The following is an 18,602-nucleotide window of genomic DNA, read 5'->3' on the forward strand; positions in this document are numbered from 1 at the left end:
GTGAAATAATACCTGATTCTTTTCTAAGTGTTAGTCTATGGAAGAATCGCTTTTAATGTGTTAAGGAATGGACTATCGAATAATAGTCATAGGTAGATGGAAATGTAACAACTTTATCCATATTACATTGTTTTTAGGAAACCAAAATAGGAAAAAAAACATCCCTTATTAATGTTATTAGTTTAAAAACACACCAAAAGAATTGACCATGGTCTACCTCAAAACCAAATGTCTGCATTACCTACTTACTCTTTGAATATTATAACGCCTGACGACTTAACAAGAATGGTCACAAGGAATTAGGAGTAAGTAGTTTATGGTTTGGAGTTTTAGAAACCAAGCGAAGAATGCTTCTTTTGTAATTCTAGCAGTTTGCAAAGTAGAATGAAGGTATGATATAAAATATATTTTGACCGATTCGCCCGGTGTCTAACCTAAACCTAGATAGACAGACTCTTACAACTGGGATACAACATCGTCCTCCGCAACTATGCCTAAGAACACATGCTTTTGCGTAGAGGCAGACCACACCCTTGTAAGCTCTACTATTAATTAAGGCAAGTTGTTGTTATTCACCAACACATTTGAGCGAAGTGAGTAGAAGTGGAAGCAGAAGCGATGTGAGCTGTGTAGACAGCAGCAGGAGGTACCTGGAGACTCTGCCATAGATGGACGAGGTCTGTGGTGGAGGGGAGGGATACTGGCCGTGAGGAGGCGCTGAACAGTGAAGGGAACAGCTTCCTGAGGGGTGACAAGTCAATGGTCTCCTCCTAGAGTCAGGGGTGGGGTTGGATATACAAAACAACACAACACACACAAACTGTGTGTAGAGCCTGTAAACGACCTCTTGTACGGATATGAGAAATGGTGCTATATATGGGCTGCATTGTGCATTATATATGTAGAAGTAAATACAAGCACTCGGACACATAGACAGACTTGGTAGTGAAACATGTGCATGGCTGTAGTGATGGCGAAAACAATAAGTTTCAAACCTCAAAACTGAAACCAAAACTTAAAAGAAATTCAAATCTGGGATCTCGAAATAAATTGAACTCCTGCCACTGGCATAGTAACATGAATGAATACGAGATAAATTCAAACTTTTAGTACTGTAGTTTTACTGATATGCTTTGAATAAATATCGATACGAAACTGTATTGTACATATAGTGGGGTCGTATAGCTGCATATGATGGCAGAATATTTCAGTTCTGGCAGAGAGGCTGCAATTTTAGGTGGTTATAGTATAAAAGTTTCTGAACCTAAAACCGCCCAGACCCCAATTTTTAAGGACCTCGGTTGTCCATAATGACGTCATAAAATGGCGGCCGTAAGAGGATGCTGGGTCCCCATGAATTGGCTATAATGACCGAATGCCTGAACCGATTTTCATGAAATTTGGCACACAAGTGATTGAATACATTATCTCGGGCTGGGTTGAAAATGGTCAAGTTTCATCAAGTCATTTCAAAATGGCGGCTGTTGAAAACTAAAAAAAATATGAGGAAAATAATTGTGAATTGTTTTATACAGGGTGAGTTTTAAATGAGTTCCCCCCTACTTTTTTATACATTTCTTAAGATATCAACTCCAAACCAGGTCAGATAATTGTAGAGTAGCGAGTACTTCATTTTGACTGGGCTTTATTTTATCCGTTTTTTGTTATCAAGCTTTCTTGACAAAATATAACAAGTATTTTGATTTAAAATGTCAATATTTCAAAAACCAAATATGACAATGAAAAACGGATTGCAGCATTGAATTCAACATAAAAAAGTAGTTCACAATGATGGGTCACAACACCACCTTCATATTTAAAATAATTTATCACACTTCAAAATGGCGGATCCAAGATGGCGGCTGAAAAAAATACATCCGTCATAACTGAGTGAAAATAGGTCAACAATGAATGGTGGTGTCCAGTTATCTTTATCTAGCACTATTTTGAGATTATGGCCTTAGTTTGTAAATGCACATTGTTATAATGGACTAAAAATAAAGTTATAAAAAGTTCTCATAACTTTAGAATGGATCAACATTTTTTTAAACGGATTGCAGCATCGTATTCAGCGTAAAAGTCTTGTTTAAAAACGGTGGGTCACAACCCTACCTTTACATTTGAATAAATAACTTTTTATCCAAAATGGCGGATCCAAGATGGCGGCCAAAAATTTATACCCAGTCAAAATGAAGTACTTGCTACACTAGAATGATCTGATATGGTTTAAAGTTGATAACTTAAGAAATGTATAAAAAAGGTAGGGGGGAACTCATTTAAAACTCACCCTGTATAAAACAATTCACAATTATTTTCCTCATATTTTTTTTAGTTTTGAACAGCCGCCATTTTGAAATGACTTGATGAAACTTGACCATTTTCAACCCAGACCGAGATAATGTATTCAAGCACTTGTGTGCCAAATTTCATGAAAATCGGTTCTGGCATTCGGTCGTTATAGCCAATTCATGGGGACCTAGCATCCTCTTACGGCCGCCATTTTGATGACGTCATTACGGACGACCGAGGTCCTTAAAAATTGGGGTCTGGACGGTTTTAGGTTCAGAAACTAGTATACTATAACCACCTAAAATTGAAGCCTCTCTGCCAGAACTGAAACATTTTCCTGCTACCCAACCTGACTAATAATATGTCCTTTTCACATTATAATTGGCTTGTCTCATCAGTGTTGGGTTTAAAACTCTAAACTTGCTTAATACACACTGTATGCCAACGATTTCACATTAATGATAAATCATGTTAAATATATTCTGGGCTGCTGAGCGCAACTGCAAGGAACCAAATACAATCAGTATTCATACCCTACTACTGGAATGACAGTTAATATTACTGAACAGTCTTCTGATGTTCTGCTGTGACTTCTGCGACGCGTTTCGTCAGCACAATGAAATAATAAAAAACACAATTTTTCATTACGTCAATAAAGGTGACGAGTACAGTCTATGCGTTGCCCACATTGCAGACATTGGTTCGTAACTGTAAATGTTTATTTGTTCAAGCACTCGTTCCTCAAACACACTTGATGGTTAAGTGCAAACGGTTGCGTCGGCTACGGTTGAAACGAAACTTGTACAACACATAATATAATATGTATGCAGAAGGTCATTAACCATTGCTCTACACATAGGCTATAATTTTTGATTTATGTCTGGGTAAATCCAGCTACTGGCTTCCAACATGTAACACACCAACACTCAGACTACACAAGATCATGTTTGTATTTGATCTTTATACAGACATAACACTACAGGACACTCATCAACAAGAAGTCAACAGCTGACTTTGAAGTTCGAGGGGTCATGCAACAAAAAGGCAATGCAGTGTAGTTCATGTGTGTGTAGGTAGACAGAACTGCAATCATAACATTCATAAAATGAACAACAATTTATTCTTGTAATGCTTAGAGTTAACCTGTGTTTTGTTTTCTACCAAATTATATAACTTACACAACAATATCGAATACCTTAGCAAATAAAATTGCTGTTATAATGTTTTTAATATCCATGAGTAATATAAATGCCTTCATAGGTAGCTTTATACTTGTAATAATACAAATCTTAATATGTATAGTTATTTTATAATATTTATAATTCAATTTGTATTTATATATCTATAATATGTATAGCTAGGCCTACGGATATCATAGTCTAGAAAGTGGTCGTCTAAAAAACGCCTTAAAAATATACATCTGTGACGTGTAAAAAGAATATTTAAAGAGGTCAATTGACCAGTATTGTATTGGAAGCAGATTAGCAAACGACACATAGCCTACATTCTGAACATGCATGGACACACTTAGACACCTCAGCAAAGGCAGTGGTCCAGAAACTCTCTCCTACAGTCCAGTGAGGTGGCAGTTACACTTTCCACTGTGTGCTTTATAGTTACCTTATTACAATCACGACCTTCTAAATACGCAACATCGGCCATGTTGTCGTGTCATAACAAGTATTCGTGTATTAATTCGATGTATTAGCGTATGACAATTTCGTCACGATTTGAACAACATATTATTATGGTCTGAATAATTTTATATTTTTAGGATAATGTCAAGGTTTTCAAATAAATATTCCTTGAAATATGTACATTTGTATGTAAAGTAAGTAATAATTGATTAAATGCAATGTCAAATTTCTGGCAAATTTATAATTTTGATGATTAAAAAAGCTCTTATTTTCAGAAACACACATAACTGCATACAAAATGAGGATGTAGATGTTATTTATAGTTTTTTGAGTGGAGCGAAGCGAAGCTTGGTCGACTTCAATGCAAAATTTCTAACACATTAACTCAATAACCGCTGAACATATTTTAGCCAATCTTACTAAGGTTGTTTTGTCAAATGTTTGGAAGGTTTAGACGAAACCAATTTCAGTTTTTGATAATGCATATGTATTTTGAAAGTAACTCATAGTTTTTAAATTTTAACATTGGCCTTACGGATTGCCATGATGGTTACAAAATAACGACGTAAATGTAAACAAAACAGGGGATCATAGCATATGTTAAAATCAAGCCACGACCTAAACACAGTACAAATAAAAAAATAAAAGGAAAAATATTTGGATGATGACCACTGATCAAATAATACAAAAAGTCTCAAGTTTACATTTAAGCTACAATTTGCAAAAGACCACTGATCAAATAGGTATATTATTTTACAGATTTGATTAACATAGCTAAATAAGGTTATAACAAATAACATTTATCTTATGTTGTTGGAAATTAAAACAGCTACTTGATTCTGCAGTTTAAAAACTAAGTATTCTCAAATCAATATTTAAACTAAATAGGCTATTATGAACATGCTTTCTTATTATTTACTTTGAAATATTTTTGATGATATCATCGTGCTGGAAACACACTTGTTGTATTGATTGTTGTGTTGGCAACGACTTGGGGTATATTATTATGCCCTAGAAGGATAAATTAATTTTTGCGTTTTGTTTTACAAGAAAATACCTAATTCACATAAGAGTGTCATATTAAGTAAAATTTCAGAATGCGTTCTCAAAACTGCCTGATATTTGTAGAAGATGAAGACAAGCAATAAATGCCCGAAACGCACGAACAACAACTACTTCTGGCAATGTTTTGAGATAGTTGAATGTAGAACACTTGCTTGAAAACATTGCTTATAATAATTACGTTAAATGTACAAAATTTAATAAAACAAACCTCATAAGGTATGGTAACAACTATTTGTGGAATTCTCTAAAAGCAGGCAAGTCTTTAAAAAGTTGCATCTGCTAATCGTATGGATCCATGCAGGATTATTTCTGTAAAATAATGAGAAAATGTCGATTGGTTTAGATTCAAGGTCGGGTGCAACCAAATTTAACTGTGGGTATACCAGATGAAATTAAGCAAACCCAGGAAAAATACCGATACAAAGGACATGTATTTAATATCTACATCTTTACTTATGAAACTTGTTATAGATGGTGATAGTTCTGATCGAAACTGATAGGTTAAATTGATGGAATAGTTGTATTTTGTATTATATCAATAAAATGATTTTATTTATAGCTTTATTGCTTCAAACGTGATCGCTCCGCTCAACTGGCTTACATTGCTATGAAAGAAATCTTAGTATATATATTGTACATATATATATTGTATATATTGTACAGTATATATATTGTATATATTGTACAGTATAAAGTAAATGTAAGTTTGCAATTTCATAGGGAATTTATTACCCCACCAGGATTGCTAAGTATTCATTTTAAATATATATGATAATGTTGTGATTGCAATAAATGTTCTATGTAACTTGTCCAAACAATGAATGTGTCAACGACGTATAGAATAAATGGAAAACAACCGTAGTTTGAAAAGTGTCACATCATAATCTCTTGTCAGTGTTACCACTATATGTTGTATCCATACCAATGTCATCAGTGTTACCACTATATGTTGTATCCATACCAATGTCATCAGTGTTACCACTATATGTTGTATCCATACCAATGTCATCAGTGTTACCACTATATGTTGTATCCATACCAATGACATCCACGTTTCGTTTTTTTTATTTTACTGTTATGCAAAAAACAGATATTTTTATAAATTCTTCACACACTGTGTGATTTCAATCATATTTTGACGGATTTCCAAAAGTTGTTATATTAAAAACGTACGCGAACAGCTGTCAGATACTGTAACACCAAATCTCACCTGTCTCTGAGAGGAAGGACCTGTATAGTCTGCTAAGGACGAGGTGGAAGTTTGTCTGTCTAGCTTGTTAGGCATCTCCTGGCCAGAGATCACTTGCTCTGCAGGTTCTGTCTGGGATAGATCGATCACTGCAACAGGCTGTGGCACGACAAACAATTAATTATAACTCAGTGGAACACTCAAGATGAATTTAATCATTGTAAAAGGTAAATGGGAGAAGAGAGTGATCTTAGCCTGAGTTGCATTCTACATCTAAAACAACTCCCTGGAACATGTCTGGCAACACAGCAGTTTATCAATCTACTTGTTATACAAACCAGGTTAATATTTGACATTTTAGAACAGTTTAAATTTATAATAATCTAAATCGTTTCTCTATATTTGTAAAATATATCAATTAAGGTTTTAATTTCTAGGATTATGAACCAATGTGCATAAATGAACAAACCTGGCCTTTATAAATATATGTTGATCAAATTTGGCAAATTTAGTTAAATCATCCCGTACTATTCTTATTTGGTCAAAATAACACTATTTTTCGTACAGCATTAAAAACAGTTTTAATGCATGCATTGCGGGTCTAAAGTACCATTTTTACTCTCTAGGGAGCAAAAATCATTTTTAGTCTCTAGGAAGTAAAAATCAGATGTTGTAAACAGTTATAAATTTTGATTGTTGTGGCAATCATATCGATTGAAATTATTTATTGATTGATTTATTAGGTAAGGTTTGTTTTAGCCTATTGTTGTCGATTGCTCGACACATCGATGGTATAATATACTGTAACACAATCGTAATACACGAAACGATTGAATCATCTACTCTTACTAAACAGCTGCTTGTTTCCATTAGCAAATTAAATTGAAAACAAGTTAGAAGTAGTTTTGAGAGGTTACTCTAAATTATGTGTTGTAACATAGTTTGTTCAAATAAAGGTGCAATATGACGAAAAATATAGTTTACCACACGGGCAAAAAGTGACTTTCTTACCCTCGCGCATTTTCCGTCCTCGGCTTCGCCTTGATCGTAAAACTTGACCTCTGGTCAAAAGAGTCATTTTAGGCCCTAGTGATAAAATATAATAATTATTCCTTGACATTGGCATTGTATGGATAACTTTATAAAAGTGGGGAAAAATAATAAGTAAAAGAATAGAGTAGAAGCCGAATCATTATGTTGTAATTTAAAAATAATATTTTTTTTCTACAGTCACCCGACAAAGTGGGCTTCCTTGCACAGATTATAGTACAGAAAGCCTTATTTTGGCGTACAGTTTTTACTTAGGGCACAGTTTTAACTTTGGAGCACATCAGTATTCCAACCAAACAACACAAAACAGCGTGCTTTTATCATACACGTAATCTGTGTACGCTTGAAAATAAGTTGGCAACACTTAATGATATTACGAATACGATCAGCTGGTGCATCGTTTCCCATTTCGTTCAATGTTTGGATTTAACCTTACCTAAACACGTGTTGTACAGTCTTTGAAAGACTAATTATTTATATGATTCATAGTAAAAAATATAACGTGTAACACGAGCGCAAACTGCCTTTGCTGAACACGAGAGCTAGTTACACAAATAACTATTGTAAATTTGTTTAAGGGGATTGTTATATTCAAGCAGATAATTTTATAGACACAAGAATAACATCTGATTGTACAAACAGCAGTCGGGAGTTAGAACGAGTTCCTCTTGCGTCAAAGAATAGTCTATACTTGTTGAACTCTTGTTACAAAGGCAACAGTGAAGTTCTCTGTGCAAGAGCTTACAAACGATTTAACACTTAAAACTGGACCCGTGTTTTAGCACATTCAGTCCAAACATGAAAATTGTGTATTAAATAACAACAAGGATATGTTTGGTAAACTAAAGGCAAATATTATAATTTTTCTTTTTTCTCAGTGTAAAATATACTTAGTGAGCTACAGGGAAAGAGGCCTTACTATAATCGAAACATTTGGCTTATTTATATCTTTTTTATGTGGCATTTATAACAACCAATGATTTATAATACATCACATTACACTTAGTTTTAGGATTCGTTTTATCTCACAATTGACTTCCAAAATGATTTTTTTTAGTAGATACACTTAATAATTATAATTTTTCTTTTTTCTCAGTGTTTATCAGAATTTTTCCGCGATCGCGGAAGACAAAAGACGCCGGATTACTGGTGTGGCGGAGTGGCGAAGTGCCGGATTAGAGAGGGTCTGCTCTATGTAGACCTATATGATTTTATGTTTTAAAAATACGCTTACTAATAATTAGTAAGCGTATTTTTAAAACATAAAATCATTTAGGTCTACATAGAGCAGACCCTCTCTAATCCGGCACTTCGCCACTCCGTCACATCAGTAATCCGGCGTCTTTTGACAGGTGAAGTCTTCCGCGATCGCGGAAAAATTCTGATAATCACCCACGGCCAAGTAGGCATCATCAACCACTCCCGCGGTCACGGACACGTCATCGTCGTCTTGCGCGATCGCGTCAAAATCATGAGCCTCTCTCGCGGACGTTTAGACGTTATCATCGCCTCCCGCGGTCACAGAATCGTCATCTTCATCATGTCCGATCGCGGCAACTGCTGTTTTCGTTCCTGCGATCCTCGGAGACGTTTTTTAAGTGCTAAAATGCACTTGTTGCAGTGTATATTGATAACATTCCAGTAATCCGGCATTTTCACTAACCCGGCAGTATCACGGTTCTATATCTGCCGGATTACTAAGAGTCTATTGAACAGGGTTAGGCAAAAGTCGGAACACCCCCAGTTAACTTTTTAACGCGTTGCAGTAGGAAAACCAAAGTCGGCACATGTTTACAATGCTCATTTTTGTATCCGGGGCAAAGTTGTGACTTTGATGAAAAAGTGCAGTTTTATATGTTTTAAACATGTGCCACGTTTGGGTTTCCTACTGCAACGCGTTAAAAAGTTAGCCCAGACGTTTTTCCAGACGTTTGCCTAACCCATAACATTTTCATGAGTGCATCGGCACCACTTTTATACCATAAATAAGTGTCCACAGTCGGAGTTTAGAAAACGGTCTGTTATCAAGTCAAGTGGTACAGTTTAATTTAATTTCTAAATTAAATGGAGGATGAAACAACAATTTTACGGCAGTTTCAAGGAACCAAAATTGAATATTCTGCATCTTGACCCCGTTGTAAGGCACGGGTATAGCGGCTAAACAACTATAAACACTATCATTTACCCATAGAGTACCTGAGGGTCGGTGGGTTCGGCTACCACAGCCTGCTCGATCTCAGTGATGATCTCTTTCAATGCCTCCTTGATGTTCTCTTGCTGGATCTCCTGGCCGGAGGTGGCCGGTGGTTGTTCTGTTAGCTGCTGTTGCGGTTCTTGTGGTGGCGCTTGCTCAGGCTGTGCCCCCGGTGGCTCCTCTTCCATGGGTGCCAATTGCTGCTCCCCACCCCCGGCTGTATTCTCCTATGTATCACACTTGGAATGTGCAAAAAGTACTTTGGTTTTGACTCAACAAACGTTTCTCAAACAATCCGGCAAACGCATGGTTATGTATAAGAAATTTAAAACATTTTGTTTTTCTCCTTTAGAAAAGTCATAATTATGCATCTTTGTTTATTACATTCATTTTATTTCAAAGGTTAGTGTGAGAAGCTGTTAGTGATGTCACACAGTATTGATGATAATTTTTCGTCTCTCTATATGAGAATATAAGAATATATCGAAACAGCTCATCTCCGTACATATGATCTATCTAAAAATTGTCGATTTCCAATATAACAAAACGTATGATTTTGCATTTCCTAAACATTAAATTACTTTTCCTACAGTCACCCGACAAATTTGGCTTCCTTGTACTGTTTATAGTACAGAAAGCTGCTGATTGCTGCATATTTATACTTTGTCGTACGGTTTAAACTTTGTCGTACGGTTTATACTTTGGCGCACATCAGGATTCCTACGAAACAACACAGAACAACGTGGTTCTATTATGCACGTAATCCGTGTACGCTTAGAAATAGGTTGGCAACACCTAAAAATATTAAGAGCAGCTGATTGACCATTATAACTACGATTTAACCTGTCATTTTGTGTTTATAGTTTCGGTATTTCTGAACTTTCTGGACTTTTCTTTTAAACGTTTTTAAAACATTCCTACGATCTTAATAAACAAGAAAATAACTTTAAAGCATTTTTTTAGGCGCGGAAACCACTTCAAATTACTAAAACATACGGAACTATATTCTCAAGTCGCGGAGCACATTTCTTGCCGAGGAAAAATAGCGGAGTGATACGGACCGGGTACTACTTTCTCTAGGGCACCTATTTGTGTTGCCAGCTGAACCTAAAAACGTGTTGTATAGTGTTTGAAGGACTAATTATTTATACGCTTTATAGTGACTGTAGGAAAAATATAATGTGTAACACGAGTGCAAAAGGCCTTTGCCCTCTAGTTACACAAATAACTATTTCCTAGCCGAAAAAGTGTTCGTTTAACTAATTTTTTTAAACCAAGAAGTTTTGAGATTTTTTTTGCATCGTGATGAAAAGTACCGTTTAGTAGGCTAATTGTCAAAAAATATTATGGCTCGATAGTTGTAAACCACAATCTAATCCCGAAATAGGTCACTTTCTAGACTATAGTCTGTTCAAAAAATGTAGGCGGATTAAGGGGGATTTCCTGGGTTCCCCGCCACTTATTTAAGTGTAAAGTATATGTCAGCTAATCAGCTGTCGGTTGTTTTTCAAAGTTAAGATGTGGTTGAGGGGATGGAATCGCTTCCCCTCAAACCGCCTACATTTTTTGAACGATGTACAGTTGTGATATACTTTGGCCTTACTGTTCTTTAGTGAACTTTCCACGCAAGTATTTATTTCGAAAAACAACTGTATGTCATTACATTCACTGTACGGTAACGAATTTTGCCTGGCATCGACTGATTGTATTTCTTTTAATCCACGGCCGTTTTTTTTTTTTTTTTTTTTTAATAGTCAGTTCATAGAATTGAAAATATTTGCTTTACCGTGTTGTTTACTTACATTACAGTATTTGTTTGCAGCGCTAGAAACAGGCAAATGAGGTTCAAGGATTGAGAGAAAAGTAGTAAAATTGTTAATAGTTCGAACGTAAATTTCTCAGCTTGATAAGACCTATTCAATGAGTCGTTGCATAACTATAAGTGGCAATGAGAGGTTATTAACGAAAACATAACCTATCTTAGAAGTTATGAGTAGTGTTGGTAGTACTGTAATTAAAAAAAAAAAAAACGGTCGTAGGTAAAGTAGTGTACGCAACTCGCGTAAATAGTCTTTACGCGATCGTGTCGTAAACTATTATTAGTTATTGGAAACCTCATATATTTTGTAAATAGCCTACAAATAATTAATTATCAACGTAACAAAATTGATGCTTAAGTTATTTTTAAAGATAAAATTATAAATATGTAAATGCTAAGTAGTCTAATATTCTAAAGGAAGTAACTGGTTTAACAAAAACATAACCTATCAAAGAAGTTACGAGTAGTGGTTGTTAAGTCCTCAAGTCGGTGGGGACAGAAAACTGATATTATAATTGATATCTCAAGAGTAATCCTGTTTACGATTTAAGGTCATTGGAATATTCTTATATTCGTTTGCGTATATTTTTCAAGACTCTCTTCTTTAACAAAACATTGATTTTAACCATTTAAATGATCCTCAGCAAATATTTAAATATGTAGTGTGGCCGTAAACACATTGACCATCCCATTGTCATTCCTACTTTGGCAATCGTCTGAGCAAGTGGTAAATGTCAGGATTAAAATGATTTTCTTTAGATTTTTCAACTTAAAATATTGCTGCCTAACTAACTCTACAATGACATTTCGTCAAGGAAATGTCTAACTATTGCATTTCCAATGGTAGAACGATTGAAGCAAAGTTGAATCCGAAGGGAAATTACATTGATGAACTCATGATGAATGTTTGTTAAAATATTATTATTTTTTAAGTATTAGAAATAAGCGAATTTTCAAAGGGTCATAAATCTCAGAAGAGCAATCCGAGGATTGACTGAGAATTTTGTTGATTTTTAAATTAGATTCATATTGACTACTGTACTGGCCTCTTTATATAACATATACAGGAAAAGGAACGATGGTTAACTGTAATTGTCCTTGTCTATATAGTAAGGCAAAATCGTTAATTTATTAACGATGGCCGAACAAGCCTCTTTATACTCATTAGTGTTTCGTTGATTTTTGTGGTATATTTCGCCATCCTTATAAAAGATGAGAAAATAATAAAAATTACCTTTTGAACCAGAGTTAAGATTTTTTATACATAATTAATGGAATATCTTCAATATTGGAAGTTTATCTTATCTTATCTCATTTTAAGGTTAACATATCTAAAGTAAGGTTAAAAATCAGGAGTAGTTGTAATGTATGTAATTTTTACATCGAAAGAGAAACCTCCATAGAGCAATGATCGTTTTATGGTTATAAACGACGTGGCCATTGTTGCATTTTTGTTCGGGACACCTTTGTCTTCAGTAATTTGTTGTATATTTTAAAATAAAATATTTATTAAATATATTACACATCTAATTGCTTTATCTTTTACAATGCTTAGTCACGATATTCCTTCAATCATTTCTGATTTTAAAATACTACAAGCTGCTATACCCGTGCTTTGCAACGGGAAGAAAATGTGACCTAGAGAGCTATTAAAGTAGTGCTGGTGTGTGTTTTAAAATACAGCAACTCTATGATTTAGTTTGAAAACATAAACTGATTTAGAAGCGTAAACCTACTTACTTTCAAACCCCTACTTTTGATGTTAATAGATCCATAAGAATATGACAACATACCTTAGTGTAGCAATAGCATCAATTGCTTCATATTGATGCTTCATGAATTACATGTTTTACCATAATTCTTCAATTTAAGTCAAGTTAAAACATGAAACTTTGAGCAATACTTTACAAAACTTATATACAACCTCACTTTTAAACCAAACATAACCCTCCTCAGCGTCACAAACATCTTATTCGAGTAAATAAACAAACGCCAGTTCATTGTACTGACCAGCTGTTTCATTAACTAAATTAAATTAAATCATTTAAACATTGGAAGCATGCCAGGCGTAGCCCTTTGGAAATCAGCCTGTGGGGCAGAGCCCTTAGGAAATTTGTCCATATCAATACTTTTCGGCAAATCTACACACTCTAAGCTTAATTTTGATGTGCCATATGCCTATATTTTTATTTGGTAAATGACCTTAACAGTTTACATAAAATTTGATTGTATCACTTTAATAATATAATAGATTGCAAATGCGTACTGTAGATCTATTAAAATAATAGAGCAGTTGAATGTGTTGAATATCGATTGTAGTACGTGTTGTGGTGACGTATGAGTGCCTGGGTGAGTGAAGCAGTTAAGACAGACAGAGGAGAAGAGGGATGTGAGCTTCAAAATGTTTCAAGACGTGTCAAAAGATAGTTTTATAAATAGGAATGTGGTGTCACAGTTGACTGTCACAAACAGTAACGACCTCAAATTATTATTGTAAAAAGATTAACAATATCAACAGATTAGATCATCCCACTATAGAAACAAATAATGAAACTTTTAAACTGCCAGGAAACATTTTGAAGCTTCAATAAATAACAATCATTGACCTCCAACATTTTATTGTACTACTTTACATAGAAATACACTTCAATCTTTACAATCAAATTGTACACAACATTCCTATGTATAAAAATGTCTTTTAACGTAAGCTCTGAGTGTTAGAATTCGTAAAATATTTGAGGATGAGCTGTTTGTGTAGTGATTTAAAAATTGTACAGAATTCAAAATTGTACAGAATTTGAGATTGTAATACACGAACTAATATGTTTAACTTTTTATAAATAGTATTCAACGGTTACAATCTTTGTTTCTACTGAATAAAACTATTATAGATTTAGTATTTCAAAAAGGATAAACAATTGTGATTTTATAGAGCACTAAGCAAAGAAGCAGATTACAACATCACAAAATTGCTCAACCCAAGCAACTGATTAATCACTGTTAAACAGAAAAGCCTAAAACTATCACAGTATTCTGTTTAAAAAATAGCAAATACAAAAGGGAAATGCTTTTACGTATAACCGTTTCAAACAATATAATAACTTTTTACTTATTAGTTGCTTCTTAATTTAATTCATACCAACCGTTACATTTAGAAATCACAAATAATAAGCATAAATTATAAAAACACAAGCCACTAAATAAAATAATAATGACTTAGATCTAATAGGAATAGTAGTTTGAATCCATTTTTTATATCACATACGGTGAATTTAAAACAAAACTTTATAAAAAGCGTTCTGATACAAAATCCACAATGTAGTACAAATAGAATGTTTGATTGTCTATAAACAAGGTTTGGTCAAAATTGCCCTAGAATGTTACCGTTCCTCAGTCCATCATTAGTCCACACCTGAAAATATTTGGAAATCTATTTTTTTATTAAGAACACAAGTAAGCGATTTGGGTGTTTTTTCAAACTTGTAAAAGATTGTTTGGTAATGATTATTTAGGAATGTGTTTTATGTGACATAAAACATCAGATGTGTGGTAGAGTAGAGACAATATTAAAGGTAAGTCACGCTGTACTGTGTGTCCGTGTATGTGATCGCTAGTATGAGTGTGTGTGTGTGTGGACAGAAGACGACGGACTAAAGGCGACAGAGGCGGCACAGTTGAGCTGTTATTGGGCGAAGCGAGGCGACGGTCCATCACCCGAGGGTGATGCTCTTTACCTGGGATTCAGAGCTGCTACTGAGGGAACTGGAGGACACCACGGAGGTGGAGGACACCTTCTTGGACACGACCACGGAGGACGAGGACATGACACTCTCAGACACCATACGTGATGACTGCTCAGAAGAGAAGGAGCTCTCCTTGGCCAGAATGTGTCTGTTGCCGACGTCCTTCTCCACCTGTGACACACAACATTGTATCACCTATTAGACTAAACAATATTGATAGTCCTGGGCACTCTCAGACCCCATACGTGATGACTGCTCAGAGGAGAAGGAGCTCTCCTTGGCCAGAATGTGTCTGTTACTGACGTCCTTCTCCACCTGTGACACACAACATTGTATCACCTATTAGACTAAACAATATTGATAGTCCTGGGCACTCTCAGACCCCATACGTGATGACTGCTCAGAGGAGAAGGAGCTCTCCTTGGCCAGAATGTGTCTGTTGCCGACGTCCTTCTCCACCTGTGACACACAACCTTGTATCACCTATTAGACTAAACAATATTGATAGTCCTGGGCACTCTCAGACCCCATACGTGATGACTGCTCAGAGGAGAAGGAGCTCTCCTTGGCCAGAATGTGTCTGTTGCCAAATAGCAACAAAAAAAAAAAAAAAGGTCGGTGATTCTTACCACCCTCTCAAAAACTAAAAAAAATACCGTTTAAATTTAATTTCAATTTGTTTGATCGTTTGAAAGAGATCAGAATAATGTGGATACCACGCAATTGAACCTAATTACAGTCTAGACCTAAACCCTGGGAGAAATCAAGAATGCTTTGAACATATTCTAGCTATTATCTTCAAGGACGCTATAGTAAGATAGGTCTCTCTGTTACTATTGGAATTTAAGAAATGAGGTTTTAGTAAGGACTTTCAAGTCAATGCCTCAACTTGAAGAAGAGTTTTAGACATGTGATTTAATAAAGGTTAATAATAAAACTCAACTTAGAATTCATTTGGAGGGGTTCACTTTCATCAGTGTTAATCTTGTATTTTTTTAAGAGAAGACAACCTTGTGGTCCTAAGTTCAAAGAGTTCTATTGTTTTCCTTCGAATAATTTGTTATTTTCGTGCATTTAAATGTTACTTGCATAAATTTACAAAATTCATCCATATTGTGTTAAGTCATTGTAGGCTGTAAAAAACAAGGTACCGGTACCTAATGGATTGACCTTAAGTTTTAACCATTCATATTCTGGGTTTCAATACGTATTGACAAACGATATAAGACAGCTGAGTGCTATTGTTTTCCCCACCACAGACTGACCGCTCTTTAAAATAACTGCTCCTGAAATAATTCGAGCACCAGAGAGAGACCAGAGCGGCGGCGCGGTGCGGGTTAGTGGACTCTGGACACCCGATATTGCGCGAGATAAGGCTGTTGGACGATTGATTACTGAACAGCTCAATCACTACAACATGCACGGGCTGTTTGGGAGTTAGTGGTCCTTTGCAGCTTCTATGTATAACGTATAACGATGGTCAAATACATTAACAATCCATTTAATTGAGAGTTTAAACATTGCTGATGGTTTGAAACTAAGCAGAACTTGAATATTTAATTATCACTTGTGTAGCCAGCCGACTTGTTGTATACAAAACTGACTACAGAAGCTAGGTTTTAAAGAATATTAGTAGAGCGAATATGTCATTTAAACCTAGCTAGGTTTTAGATGTAGGTAGGTAATAATTGATTAAAAATAACATAGTTGAGTAATCCCCTCACAGAGACAGTCTTATATTTTATTTTCTCCACTAATTTTTGTAATTGTGATCGTTTATGTGAATTAATTATGTTAGTTTACCATGGTAAGTTGACTTTTCACACTGGCATGGTTAAATTGTTGACGTACTCGACAGAAATCAGAAAATTACAACAGTGCTCCATGTTGGTGGCTCATTTCGACTAAGTTACTTGTAAATACACTACAAATATGATATAGAATGGAATGTTTGGCCGAAAATTTATAAATTCAGATATGATTGACACTTAAAATATTAAATACGCCATTTTAGTTGCTTCGTGCTCACGTAAATAAGTGAACATTTTAAGGGTATAGATTGATGATATTATTTAAAGATTCAATGTTTTGGATTGTGAAGACATTAAATTTAAATACGTATTTTTACTAAATATAGTTGTTATTCGACAGAACGTACCCGAGAGACTAACCGACACCTTTTGGTAATAAAAATCGGTTGCTTTGATTAGACTAGAATTCTACCTTGAGTAAATTAAGCTCAGTAAAGCCATTTAATTATCGTAAGTGTTGTTTGTAGCTGTGCCAAGGTTTGTGGCTCAGGCCCTTGGCTCAGGCCCTCAATAACAGTAGTGGCATTGTTTAGATTAAGTCTGCAGTAATTAATTTGACCTCATGCCTAGTCCAGCTAGCAGTGGACACGCTAGAGTAAGAATACATCTTCCGTGTTATTGTTGGCCATACGAATATAGCTGGAATAGTTGCACTATAGAATATTCACAGCTAGGAAAACAGTTAATACTCGTATTTAAACATATTTAAATCTTTTTAAGTATTACAAACACATATTATCTCACAATTTTAGCGTTGCCTGTACATTTGTTTCCATGTACCGAAACTGAATGTGAAACTGATTTTGCATATAGGAATAAACAATTTTTTTTGTATCGAACGCCAGGTGAAAATACGAAATCTATTTAAAACTACGCAGCAAATTAGTTATGTCATATTGTCACTTTCACTTACCACAGAACTGGATGACTCTGAGCTGGCTGACTGTTCTCTGGAGACCAGATTGCCTCCCGCGCCCGTCAGTGACACTTCCATCTTGGGAGTTTCTGTAAGAACAATTATGTGATCATTGTGGAGCCACATTTACAGTGGTTATACATAAACCGAGTGATGTGTATCTTGGAAGAATATCAATATGGTCTCGCTATAAAACCACACAGAAAATGTAAAATATCAATTTAATTTCAAGCCGTTGTTTCTTGCAATAATATTCAATTAGTACTATATTCGTTTGGCAAGGAAACAAATTGAGAGGCAAGTCTTGAACACCACCACCACATGTTGATGTGCTGAGATTTGCCAAGATGGCGCCCAACAGTACTTGGCACTGCCGCACCTGCTATGATGTGTTGTTCCCTGTACCCGAGATTGGTTGTATCTGTTGCATGTCAGTATAAATCAAGACTAGCAAATTAAACCAGCGCCTATACCATTTACCACCTCAACTTTTAACTCGACAATTTTTTGTTTCTTAGTTACGCTTGTTTGCACACCTGTTCCAAAAGGTATTTTGCAATTGTTGAACTGAACCTTTAGACAGAATTCAACGATGAACCCTCCGAAGAAATATCTCTATTGGCATGGGTTTTTTTTCATTTATGTTGAACGAAAACTTGTTCTTAACCAACAAATCAATAAGAGTGCATATTTAGTTATACAAACAATACAATTTAGAAAAGGGAACTAAATTTGGATTTTATTGTAAGAACTTGTATAATGTTTCTAAAAGCAGTGTGAATCTTTTTCACAACCATGGAGACAACTAACTGGCTTTTTAGGTTTTGAAATTATTCTCATTAAAGTAAAAATTTAACTAAATTAAATACTCCCGCCTGCAGACCAAGCG

General features: G+C 35.1%; 1 protein-coding gene across 4 annotated transcripts in view; it reads right to left on the minus strand.

Annotated features, from left to right (window-relative positions):
* The window catches only part of LOC128983225 (proteoglycan 4), an 86,688-nt gene that overhangs the window by 47,295 nt on the left and 20,791 nt on the right, over nt 1-18,602 (minus strand). For 3 of the 4 annotated variants that reach the window (XM_054402447.1, XM_054402442.1, XM_054402443.1), the window contains exons 2-6: nt 17,711-17,802; nt 14,978-15,157; nt 9,427-9,651; nt 6,202-6,339; nt 651-770 (exon numbers count right to left, since the gene is read on the minus strand). In XM_054402447.1, coding sequence (XP_054258422.1) covers nt 651-770; nt 6,202-6,339; nt 9,427-9,651; nt 14,978-15,157; nt 17,711-17,791 — 744 coding nt within the window. In that variant the 5' untranslated portion in view covers nt 17,792-17,802. The remainder of the gene's footprint in view (nt 1-650; nt 771-6,201; nt 6,340-9,426; nt 9,652-14,977; nt 15,158-17,710; nt 17,803-18,602) is intronic. The other variant, XM_054402444.1, reaches the window with a different exon arrangement.

Source organism: Macrosteles quadrilineatus, unplaced genomic scaffold, assembly GCF_028750875.1.
Source record: "Macrosteles quadrilineatus isolate MER2022 unplaced genomic scaffold, UCM_ALF_1.0 Scaffold_1__1_contigs__length_201487025, whole genome shotgun sequence".
NCBI classification, from domain to species: Eukaryota; Metazoa; Arthropoda; class Insecta; order Hemiptera; family Cicadellidae; genus Macrosteles; species Macrosteles quadrilineatus.